General features: G+C 37.8%; 1 protein-coding gene and 1 long non-coding RNA gene across 3 annotated transcripts; one reads left to right on the plus strand and one right to left on the minus strand.

Annotated features, from left to right (window-relative positions):
• Positions 1-67: 67 nt before the first annotated feature.
• LOC106941961 (uncharacterized) lies at positions 68-1462 on the minus strand. Its single transcript, XR_001423502.1, has 3 exons — positions 1271-1462; positions 848-902; positions 68-372 (listed from the first exon to the last, which is right to left on the minus strand). It is a non-coding gene; the product is annotated as an uncharacterized LOC106941961 (long non-coding RNA).
• A 3500-nt stretch (positions 1463-4962) lies between these two features.
• On the plus strand, positions 4963-11615 carry LOC106941965 (SPARC-like protein 1). Of its 2 annotated transcripts, none has more exons than XM_015025122.1 (11): positions 4963-5143; positions 5979-6034; positions 6169-6234; positions 6516-7508; positions 7892-8000; positions 9036-9157; positions 9229-9349; positions 9445-9581; positions 9924-10072; positions 10663-10811; positions 11018-11615. In XM_015025122.1, exons 2-11 carry the CDS (start codon positions 5981-5983, stop codon positions 11044-11046), a joined length of 1929 nt encoding a protein of 642 aa, XP_014880608.1. In that variant the 5' UTR covers positions 4963-5143; positions 5979-5980; the 3' UTR covers positions 11047-11615. The 2 variants fall into 2 exon arrangements, with proteins under 2 accessions (XP_014880608.1, XP_014880607.1); XM_015025121.1 differs by having other exon boundaries at positions 5061-5147.
• Positions 11616-12305: the final 690 nt, after the last annotated feature.

Here is a 12305-nt window from a genome sequence, read left to right on the forward strand (position 1 = left end):
TTTCCCCCCAGTTTTTTGAGGGAGAAGAAAAAAAGGTTTTTACCCTTTTTTTTTTTTTTTTTTTTTAGCAAAGATTAACTGGTATTATTGCTGCTTTTCTTGCATTTAATAAGCTATAGATAAAGTTTTATTATTTTTACATCAGGAGCCACTTTGCCCCTCAGCACAGTTGCTCCTAAATAGCAACTGTGCAAGCAGCTACTTAGGAGGAACGATTCCAACTGCATTAACATTTACATTAAGTAGTAAAAAACAGTCAAGCACCTCTGGGGAGGTTGAGGGTTCAGGGTAATTAAGTTCAGGGAGAAGGGTGGAAATATTACTTACAGAGTTTGATTCAGACTCAGTTGATACCAAAATGTTGTGTAAAATCTGTTAAAACAAAACAAAACAAAATATTAAAAAAAAACAAAAACAAAGAGGGACATCATCATACACTTGGGCATTCAGAAGGTTCCTGTTTTTTTCACTTAGTTGATATCTCAGAATATCTCGTCTCTCTTTTTTCAGTTTTTTTGACACAATATACACTGCTCAAAAAAATAAAAGGAACACTCAAATAACACATACTAGATCTGAATGAATGAAATATTCTCATTGAATACTTTGTTCTGTACAAAGTTGAATGTGCTGACAACAAAATCACACAAAAATCATCAATGGAAATCAAATTTATTAACCAATGGCAGCCTGGATTTGGAGCCACACACAAAATTAAAGTGAAATGTTCCCTTTATTTTTTTGAGCAGTATATATATTTTTTTTTTAAAACTGAAAGCAAATCACTAAGTTGATAAATGTTGGCCTGTTTCAAGAGTTTAGACTTTTTAATGAGCTTCATACTTACTGGGTTAGCAAAAGCTGCTCCAATAAGGCAACATGTTATAATGATAAGCTTCATTCTGCAACAGAAGAACACAAAGGTTACAGTAATAAGTCAGTGTTTATCCCTATCACCAATTCCTCCCCGGTTCACCAAGGAAGCCATTCCTGCATGCTCTGTTGAGCTAAAAAGATAGATTCAGTTCCAATCCATTGCATTTTAATTTACTGGCAAGCCTTAACATAGCAAGTAAGAAATAATAAACTAATATCTTGAATCTGCAAATCTAAATGTGAGCTCAACAGCATTGACTTCAAAACATGTTTGAGACAGAACCAAGTCTGACCAAGAAACAAGTGCACAGATATCAGAAATGACCAGAAATCAAAAGACAGCACAAAGTGAAAAATAATGCCAGTAAATTGAAGATCAATTACATTTTTGTACCTCAGATTCAGTCTGTGTAGGAGAGTTCAGCAGCGATTCAGGTATAACAAAGACGACGGCACTAAGTAGAATCCAATGCCTGTTCTGAGCTCCGTACCAAAGTTGGTAGTTGATGCACGATGTATGGAAATGCTACAACACCCCAAAACACCACCGTATATATGAATCCTCAATTGGGCTGATTGCATCACTTCCTTCCGGGTCTCTCTCTCTTTCTCTCTCTCTGTGTGTGTAGCAGACACACGAAGGTGTATTTGTTCCAGAAAATGAGCTCAAGACAAACTCAGACTGGCATGATGATGATGATGATGATTGCAGGGCCAAAGAAACACACATTCACTCTCATAAATTTCCTCCGCCCCCTCTCATGTCTAAAGAGAAATGTAATTTAGCCTACCAAACCATAGGTTTGTGGTCTGCAGGAAAAACAAACTCACCCACTGAGAGAGAAAGTGGGACAAGCAGCTCAGCGCAGCAAATGCTTGTTTCCGGTGAATTTTCCAGCTGAAGTTTTGATTATTTTGGCATAATAAATCACAAGGTAGAGGAAAAGCGCAGGCTACAAGTAGCTAGCTGGATAATTCACAAGAAAAGCAACATTTTTGCGTTTTCTTTATTGATTGTATCAGTGAACAAAATTATGAGGAGGATTAAGGCCTTGCCAGAAGTCAGGCACTTTGTTAGGACTAAAATATATAACCAGTACACAGGGCAGAGTATGTACTATTAAATATAACTCATTCTTCAAAATAATGCATCTACAGTTCAGAGTCCTAATGGAAGCCCTTCTATTTTTTTTCTCCCCCCAGGCTCATAATTACTTCCAGGATGTCCTTATATGGCTAGTCCAAAAATAAGTGAACAAAATTCCATGTTTAACTCCACGCTTGGATTTCTTTTGAGAGGATGAAACCTGCAATTAGCCTGGATGTTCACCAGTCTGGAGCAAACCACTAAAACCACCGGGCAGGAGCGGGGTGGAGATTGATTGATGCATGTTGTGGCACACAGACCGTCAGCAATGTCTGTTCACTCCAAGGTGACAGTTTTAATCCTGTGCCATCCTATTCAACTGCACACCTAGTGCAGTGAGTGCAAATAATAAGCCTATATGTGCTTTATTACTGGGACTCTGTGTTTAATTTGATCTTGTTTGATAAACAGGATCCTTCGCTTATGTGCATATATATATGTGAGGGATTTCCATCTTTGTAAGTATGAACACCCATTACCGCACAATCAGCGTTCTTCCATTAGTTGCTGAAACTAATGGAAGAGATGAAAATGAATATTTTATCTTAAAACTGCTTTGTGTAAATATAATCTTAAAAGATTATCAGTGTGAACGTTTTAGCAAATCAAAATGGATACTGCATGTGTAAATGGTGTTAGATCTGTTATGCATTTTGAAAATGATCCTGTGTTGATGTAGCCTACTTGTGCAGCAGTTTGCAACGTACTGAGCAACGTTTTAATAGTAAAGATTTTATTTCTGAAGTTTTGGAGCTCCACAAAGATCAGTGTTTGGATACATTTTTTTATGTTACTGTATTCAGGGTTCTAACGCAGCGTGAAAATGTTTGGAAAATGTAGAATTTAAGTTTTCTTTGAGTAAAATTGATCCCACATTCCATTCATCCATTTCTGATTTGCGGATAATGAGTCTAGCAGAGACTCTCCAGGACCATGTTACCCTCAATTTCATCCTTCAATCCCAGAAGATCCCCAAAGAGAGTTGTTTTGGGAGAACCCTAATCAGATACTTAAGCTACCTAACCTGACCCCTCACCCTTCATCTCTAAGGGTGAGTCTAGCCGCCTTATGGAAGAAGCTTATTCCTTGCCTCATTCTCTAAAAGGTGTATTCATCCATCTCTCCATTTCAGATTTAAAGACTGGCCAGTATAGGAATGTCTGCTATACATTCCTTGTGAACTTCTGTAAATGTAATTAAAAAGGGCAAAATTAAGATTTAATTGAAAATAAAAATGAAAAATGTGTTGTAACCCTTTTGTATGCTGAAGTGTCATCAGTAGGCAAGAAACCCACAGCCTGTTGCAGTGACTTGTTTTATCAAATTCATTTTGTTATGGATATGTAATAAATGGTGTCAGATGCTGGGAGAAAACTTAGAAAACACAAAAGGTGTTCACTGATATTATATACATTTTATGTAAAAATACAATCAGTGGAAGAAATAACAAGTAAAAATATGCTGGACAAACTGTTTTCTAAAACTTAGACTTGTTTGTGTTAAAAGCCCTACAGTAATTGATGCTATGCAGTTGCTGTGGACAGAAGCATAAATCTGAAGATAGTGCATGATGAGAGGTCAAAAATAAAAGGTACTGTACTTGAAAATTTTCCAAGAAACATAGTCTAAATTAGTTCACTGAGAAAAATAGCCAAGCCACTTTTAACTAAGAAACTCAGCTGAATCGAAAACAGTTGATGATATGCAAATAAGGAGGAGGTGTAAAGAAGTGGAAAACACACTTAAAAATATTACAATGGGAAACTAAGTAACACAAATAGACAGAGATTAACCACAAAATAATGATCATAGAATAAATTTAGCATACTATATACTTAGTTTTCTTCAAAGCAGTGTACAGGCTAGACAAATCAGATATGCATAACAAATTTGTAAGAATACCATTTTTGTCATTCATGTTTCCACCTATTTTCACCATGAAAGTGTTCTGTATAGTCTGTTACTCCCAGTCAGTGGTACGCTTGTTCTCTCTTTTATCCCCGACAGTGATTCCCTGCTCTTTCAGGCTGTAATAACCCAGCATTAGATGAAGGTGTTAAATTGTTACCGTTTGCGTAAAGCAGCTTTTTCTAAACCACACACAAACCCACTTGGCCATCTGAGGCTTATTCTCTAAACAAATGCTCAACACAATAGTTGTACCTGTAGGTTCTGGTCTGGGAATGGTTTTAAAGATTATTTCCATCCTGTTTTCCATCATCTGTCAATGTTGCTTAATATCCCTCAGGAGTTCAGTCTTGGTATGCAGTGACATCTAGTGGCCAATATTTGCATTGTTCGACTGAATTCTGTCAAAAGAATCTAGACCAGATGAACTTTATCTTGCTCCCTCATTTTACAGTCGCAAACTTCCATGTATTTTATTGGTATTTTATTATTTTTGTAACAAACCAACATAAACTAGTGCTAATATAACACTGATTTATTTCCCCATTCTTCTTTGTAAACCACCTTGAGCTCACTGAGGATTGATTGGACACTGTGCATGAACATAATCTTCCACTTAGTCTTATAAGAACAAGTAGGAATCAGAAATGGATGGATGGATGGATGGATGGATGGATGGATGGATGGATGGATGGATGGATGGATGGATGGATGGAAGGGTATTGAGTACTTTGCACCACTAAGCATAAAATTAGCATAAATATATTGATGTTTGTGGTTTTAATGTAACAAAATATAAAAACTTCCAGCAGCAGGAACACTGAAAGATGAAACAACATACATACACTTTGGTCCGAGATGAGATCTTGGCCATTAAATTACTTAATGTGCCTAGGTGCTACAGGTGAAATGCAAACACCAATAAACAGCTTTTAAACTTCTTGTGCTTTGGAGAAAATTCTGTTTATTTTTTTAGGCAGTTGACAAAGCTTAAGTTCAGTTTTGGATGCCTCCATGTTACCCTTTGTGCAGCCCAAAGACCCTCCCAAAGTAGTGGCATCCCAGACCTTAAAAAACCCCAACTCCTGTGTTCATTTCAGCTTGAGCGGTCAGTGAGTGCAGCATTGCATACAGAAGGACAGCTTCACCGGTTCAACATCAGCACGTTCTGGTGTTTTTTCAGGACTCTCATTTTCCTTGTTCCAGCAAAAAGCAGGTAAAACCGATTTGCAAGTATCTGTGATTCTTTTCTTCAAAGCAGGCTAAAGGTGTGTGGAAAAAGAAGGTATTAAAAAACATTAAGTGAAACTGCTGAATGATGTTTTCAATGCCTCTGGTCTGGTTAAAATGTTACCTCGTTTAAGAAAGGTTGCTGGACTTTGCTATTCCACTGAAAGTCACATCTTGTGGTATTGCTTTTGTGCATGACAGCACAGCTGATGCACTATTAATATTGTAATTTACTAAAAAACTGTTGATATTAAAGTAAAAGAAAAAGTTACATACATGGAGTTATGCACAAATTTCACACAAATTACAATGACATATATTATATTGAATAGTTTCAAGAAAGACCATGTACATATTGAAATAATGTGAGGTGTATTTTTGTTTACTATATACGTAGAGTTTCCATACATTCAGTGCATTTTCACACACATACCCCTGTTGCTTTTCCATGTGTCAGGCTTATTTCACTCAGTCACAAAGCTTTAATTCCACTGGACAGATCCACTGATGTCTGTATTGTTTCCGTCCTGGCACTCACTTTGTGGATTTAGTCGACGTTTTCCAGTCTGGTAGCTTCTGATGTTTACTTTACCCCTGAATGTGACTTTTGAGAGTGAGGCCTGTGTATGAGGCCAGTAACTGTGACAACAGTAGAGTACCAAGTTGCTGGCTGCATACATATGCAGCATTCTGTTTTAGCCGGGAAAAAAAGACAAAAAAAAAACAATACAAGTTGAAGTCTTGTGGAAAATCAGCTTTGCTGTGAATTTCGATTTGTCTCTTTGACTAACAGTTTCCACTCCTTGTGACATTTCAGATATGAGGGTCTCCTTGATATTAATTTTCTTTCTAGGTGCAACGTTTGCTCCATCTGTGAGTAGCAAAGTATTACACCCCTTTCTTTATCAAGTGACACGTTTTGTTTTTGTTTTTTTTTTTAAATATAGCATGAAGATAAAATGCATGCTCATTTTGGGATGAATTATCAATATTCCTGTTATGAATAGGTGAAATGTAAATCTCGTGAAAAACACCATGGAATGCGGGAGTCGTCACACTCGGGTACAGAAAAGGTAAACTCTCATACATCCGTCAGATATTTTGACACGGCAATGTTCTTGGTAAATGTTCAGCTGGATTGTATTCAGGGTTATCAGAGTAAAAGAGCTGAATATAAATGCATGCCATACATTAGATTTTTAATAGTCTACTTTGTTTTGGTTAATATAATTTTATCATACTAAAATATACAAGTTAGTAGTTGTAACATCATAAATTGTGAACAACTGAAAACGGCACGAATATGTTTGCAAAGCTCTGTAAATTGAATGCTTTCTTCACTCTCCTGGTTAAGGATGTCATCACGATGGAGGGCAACAGGCCACAGGTCTCTCCCACTTTGGCCACCATTGAAACTGGCAGTCAGGAACCGGAAGTTGAGGAAGTGAGCTCTGGGTATGATACTAATGCCAACAAAGAGGGTGAAGAAGTGGACGAAGAAATAGAGAAACTCACAGCAGTGCTTTTGAGCGAAGAAGAACTGGTAGGTCTTTTGACGGAGGGAGCAGAAGATGAAGAAGCAGATGAAACAGAAGACGAGGTAACAATGATGGACGAAAAGAAGGCTAACGACAGTTCAGAAGCAGTGAAAATGATCAAACATGAGGCAAAAACGAAAGACGACAGTGAGGAAAAAGAGGCCAAAGCGAAGGCAAAGGCTGAAAAACCTGCAATCAAGCTAACTGAACGAAGTGGTCAGGTGGGCTTGCTGGAGGAAACAGAGAGCAGCACAGAGTCAGAACTTCCAGTGACTCTTGATTCTGCTGCTGATAGTGGAATATTAATACCTGCTCAGGTGGAATCAGAAGATCTCTACCCATCGACTGAAAACCAAGAGTCTTCATCAAAAAGGGATCTTCAAGACACCAAGAAAGAGATGGGTGAGAAAGAACTTCTCATGCAATACATGCCATCCCCTGAAGCAGGAGACCGGGAAGAAATGACTGATCAGAGCAAGGATTCATCGACCAAATCAAAAGAAAAACACGCTGTTACGGACAAACCAGAGGAGACTGTGGACCGTCAAGAGTTTCAGAGCAGCGTTGGGCTTATTTCTGGTCTGCGGAGGTCTGAAAAGGAAGAAGGGAAGGATGAGAGTGACAGTGGAGCTTTCTCTAAGAGAAAGACAAGGAAGCAGAAGAAAAACAAGAGACCCAGGAAGCACTCTCCACAAAGGAATGAAACACATCCTATACAAGACCAGGGCCGACTGGACAGTGAGGAGTCTGAGGGCAGCAGCACTGAGAACGTCGTTCACAAAGCTAAGAGGAAACGGAACGGAAAATGGGTAAAAGTATTTGCAAATTTACTGGCCCTAAGGTCGCTAACCAATGTTTTCTATTCAATAAGGCACAAGTTAAAAAAAAAGAGTTTATAAGTTATAAAAAAGCAAATTCAACAAAAAGTGTGGTTAAGAACATAATACAGCTATACACATAAAGTAAATAGAACCCTCTTTCTGATCCAATCAGTAGTGAGGATTCATGAGGAAAACAATTGGGTAGCATTACCATATCAAGGTTTTAAAAGATAAGGAAGTGAAAGACTTAAGCAATCTGCCCATTATATTGTCATCAAAAGTGACTTGTCAATGCTGTGTTATTTCCCAACATGATGCTATCATAGATAGCGTTATGATTACTTTTTTTATTTACGTATCATTTTCTCTAGGGTCCCTTAGTGGGGGTGAATCCTGTGCAGATCAGAGCCTCAGTGGATCTGTATCCTCGGTCCAGGTCCTTTTCGAGTGGCAACATACATCTTTCACAAACTCCACCAGGTTTGTGTTTAATGCTTTATTATTTGTCATAAAAAGAGAAAATAAAAAAGCATGATGTTCAATTGATGTTAGTCACAACTAAGTTTCTAGAAGTAAGAAATAGTATTTCCCGTTGAGCACATTCATACGGACCACATACGGATTTGGCTCAGACCAGATGTGTTCTCGTAATAGGCTTCTCAGATCAGACCAACTTGAGTTGACCAATACAACCCCTGGTGGCAAGACTATAGTAGCGCAACACATTTGAAGTCCATATGGATCACATATTTTACCCCAAGTGGTTCTGTATCAAACTGATATAAACAGCTTAAATGATGCAATTTTAAATCAGTGAATAATGCCAGCTGACTCCATTTTGTGGCCATTACCTAATAGGTTGGAACGGGAAGAGAGGGTCGTACCGAAATATACTCAGTGGTGTTTTAATTGGTGAAGAAACAAAAAAGAGGCCTATGAGAATCATATATTAGTGGATCTAAATGTAAACATATGACTAGACATTTAGTACAAAAATGAAGAAAAACCTAACCCTATACCTAAACCTAAACCTAACCCTAACCAATATACAAACTTAGTTGAGTTACTTTTAAATGGAAACTTTAAAACTAAAATATATCATGATGGAAGATAAAATGAACAGTGTTTATCCTTGGGACTAAAATGTCCTCCATGGTATCTGACCAGCAGTGTTCACCACCCGGTGACTAATGCCCTATCCCAACAGTCTCACAGGGGAATCTGCTGACTGGACCACTTTGGTCCCACTTCCGCATGAATAGTGCCTGCATGGCTTCACAGTCACTGCCAAAACAAAGTTCTGCAGGATTAATATGGCGCTCCATAGCTTAAGGAGTGAATCAGGCAGATGGGCATGAAATTAATGACTGTACCAGCTCTAATGATAGAGGAATGTAGGTGATGCAGGCAGTGAGTACTCACTGGTTTCCACAAGAAGAACCAGCCATAAAACAAGCCACTTTGTTGTAAATCTGATGTATGGTAAACAAATGGAGTCTTTGCATTTTCTTCTAGATCCATGTGACAATTTTCGGTGCAAGCGAGGAAAAACATGTAAACCGGATACGGATGGTAAACCTGGATGTGTGTGTCAAGACCCATTAGAGTGTCCAGGCAGCACAAATACATTTGAACATGTAAGCGTGTGCAAAGTACTACTGATTCAACTGGACAGCCTCATCATTAAAAGGTCTTTATGTCCGTTCAGGTTTGTGGGACAGATAACAAAACATACGACACGTCGTGTGAGCTTTTTGCTACGAAGTGTAACTTGGAGGGCACAAAGAGAGGCTACAAGCTTCACCTGGACTACACTGGCCCATGCAAACGTGAGAACTAGGCAGGTCTTTGTTGAAGAAAACTGTTGGCGGGGGCGAACCTTTGACTGTATCGAACTGTTTGTTTTGTGTCCTCCTTCTCTCAGTAATTCCTCAGTGTGTGAAGAATGAACTGGTCCAGTTTCCTCTGCGAATGAGAGATTGGCTGAAAAACGTGCTTCTGCAGCTCTATGAGCATGACTCCGTTTCCCCGGGCTTCCTCACCCCAAAACAGCGTTTCAGAGTGAGACACGCAACATTACTGTAATGGAAGCTTGTTCTTCTCTTTTTGAGCTTGAATGTATCCATTCTTTTCATTTTAGACCAGAATTTTCTTTGTAAAAAAATAAGTTATTTACTACCACACTTTGGCTTTTCTTGCCCCATACTAGGATATTGCAGGTATTAACAATGTCAACAGGCCATAGCAAGACCTTGAAAAATAATTGAAAACCTTCACCTGATTCAGACCTGTGTTGTTTTTAATTGACCGTGACTTTTTTTTTTAATTTTTTGTGAGAAACATCAGCTGTAGATTTGTTGTTGTTTGTTTGCAAGTGATCTGTTTTGTGTTTCTTTATTGAAGGTGAAGAAGATTTTTGAAAACGAGAGGCGTCTTCACGCTGGCAATCACTCTGTCGAGCTCCTTGCGCAGGACTTTGAAAAGAACTACAACATGTACATCTATCCGGTTCACTGGCAGTTTGCTCAGCTGGACAAGCATCCTTCTGACAGGTACATTTTCACCATCCGTGCTTCACTCACAGCTAATTGGGACAAATGTTTCCAGATGTGAAATTAAATTTTGGGTTTAGAAATAAAGAAAAAAATAAATCTGTAGTATTTGTTTCTTTAGTCCAAATAAATATTTGTCTTTATTTCAAATTGAATTGATTAAATAATCACAACATTATGTATAGTAAGAATCTGTTTTGTTAAATAATTCACAGTAAAAGATGATCAATTTAAACAAAATTACTATCAATCTTGGTATGACATTTAAAGCAAAAGCTGAATTTTATTGGTCATGGGTAAAGATGCTTCTTCGTACGGTCTCATTATTCTTTCACTCAAAAATAATTTGCCTTTGACATTTTAAATTGGTGAATGCATCTCATTTTGTGTCCTTTTAACAAATTGCTTGTATTTCTCTTGAGCTATGCAAAATAGACGTACACTTCTGAGAGCCATTGTTCCTGTGTCCAAAAGAAAAGAACAAGTTTTTGTTGTTAACGTTTTTGTTACATTAACAACAAAAACATGTGATTACTTAAGCTACATGTGATCAGCGTGATGAAAATCCACCCGCTGCTCATTCTGTGCAGGACCCTGTCCCACTCAGAGCTGGCCCCACTCCGGGCTCCCCTGGTACCGATGGAGCACTGCACCTCTCTCTTCTTCCAGGAGTGTGATGCTGACAAGGACAAACAAGTCACCCTGAAAGAATGGACCTCCTGCTTTGGCATCAAGGATGGTGAGAGCATTACCACTTATGAAACTGTATAATTTACTGTGAGCTTGAATATTAGACTTATTAATTGTGGTCTAATCACGGGTGTGGTGAAGATTTTACCAAATGTTCCTATATGTCTATCCTCTCTCCAGCTAATTGTCAACACATGGACAGTTTATTATATATCAGTCAGACTCACTGTTCTCTGTAAACCTGTTTCTCCACAGATGATGTGGACGTCAACCTGCTTTTCTGAGTTTCACCTCTGCTCTCACCTCCCACTGAGATTTTTGGAAACTTTTAAAGACATTTCCCACACGAGGAACAGCAGAGTGTTGGTAATTATTGTTGTTACCCTGCATTAGGGTGAGGGCGGTCAATTAATTATTTTAGGGAATTTGTAACTTAGAGCAATACATTTATTTCTGAGAATGTTATATTTGATTTTAGCTAGTGTTGTCCAAATACTGTTTCCTAATGCATTCCAAACAGGGGTAACGTTTATGCATTAACAGAGAAAGAGATTGTACACACACTTTGAGATGCTATGTAGAGTGAATTAGAGTAGGATTAATCATTAAAATCATTAAAAGTTAGTGTAATTTCAAACTCTTATGTTATAATACTACCGTAAACGTGTATCTGTGTCACGTAACATGTTAGTAAATGTCTTGTGATTTTATGTTTTTTTGAGTAAAAGCTTAATTAGTTAAAAAAAAAAAAAAAACGTCACAAAAAGATCACAGGGTATTTCTCTGGATCCTGTCATTACTGAAAAGCTGTTGTTTTCTCTGATGTCCTGAAATAAGTTGTTTTCACACTTGGGTGGGTCCCAGCTGGTAGGCACCAGTGTATGCTTTTATAATTGAAAGCTTTCTTTTCACATTTAATGCTCAGACTTGCATGAGGTATTTACTCCGTTACCTCAACAAAATGCTGCAGTCAGTTGTTTTTTTTTGTTTGTTTTTTTAATCTTATCTAGAGAAGACTGGACAGAGTTTTGGAAACAGAAAATGCACTGAGCTTCCTCGTTTGAAGAAACATTATTACTTACTACTTTCTTGCCATCAGACCTCATGACCGCCTGTAAAATCAAACTTCTAATTTCAGGATTAGTTTTACTACACTATAGTTTTTACTCTTAATTAATATTATAACCAAGCACAGACACGTTAACGTGTGTAAAATCTTCACCCACTGTGAGTAACTTCACTGAATGAAGAACAAACATGCTTTAACATAAAATTAATGGAACATGCGGTTTATGTTAAAGTAAGACTTTTTTTTTTGGTTGTTTTACTCAAGCTTTGTTGTTTTAACGTTGATTTCTATCTGCTGAGGCTGATGAGCCATTTGAACATAGTGAATATACAATAAGCTGTGCTTTGCTACTGGAAGTACGTTACCCTTTTATAAAAGACACACATTACCTACTAGGGCTGTATAAATAAATCGATTTGGTGATATATGTCGATATTTTCCGCCCTCGGAAAGTATCGATTTTTCATCCGCGAG

The sequence above is a fragment of the Poecilia latipinna genome, unplaced genomic scaffold (genome assembly GCF_001443285.1).
Source record: "Poecilia latipinna isolate Pla-1442-1.1 unplaced genomic scaffold, P_latipinna-1.0 Scaffold3957, whole genome shotgun sequence".
Taxonomy (NCBI): domain Eukaryota; kingdom Metazoa; phylum Chordata; class Actinopteri; order Cyprinodontiformes; family Poeciliidae; genus Poecilia; species Poecilia latipinna.

Coding starts and splice junctions, on each gene's coding strand:
- LOC106941965 (XM_015025122.1), top strand. CDS start 5,981: ATGAGGGTCTCCTTGATATTAATTTTCTTTCTAGGTGCAACGTTTGCT. Junction 7,509..7,891: donor GGAAACGGAACGGAAAATGG/GTAAAAGTATTT, acceptor CATTTTCTCTAG/GGTCCCTTAGTGGGGGTGAA. Junction 8,001..9,035: donor TCTTTCACAAACTCCACCAG/GTTTGTGTTTAA, acceptor ATTTTCTTCTAG/ATCCATGTGACAATTTTCGG.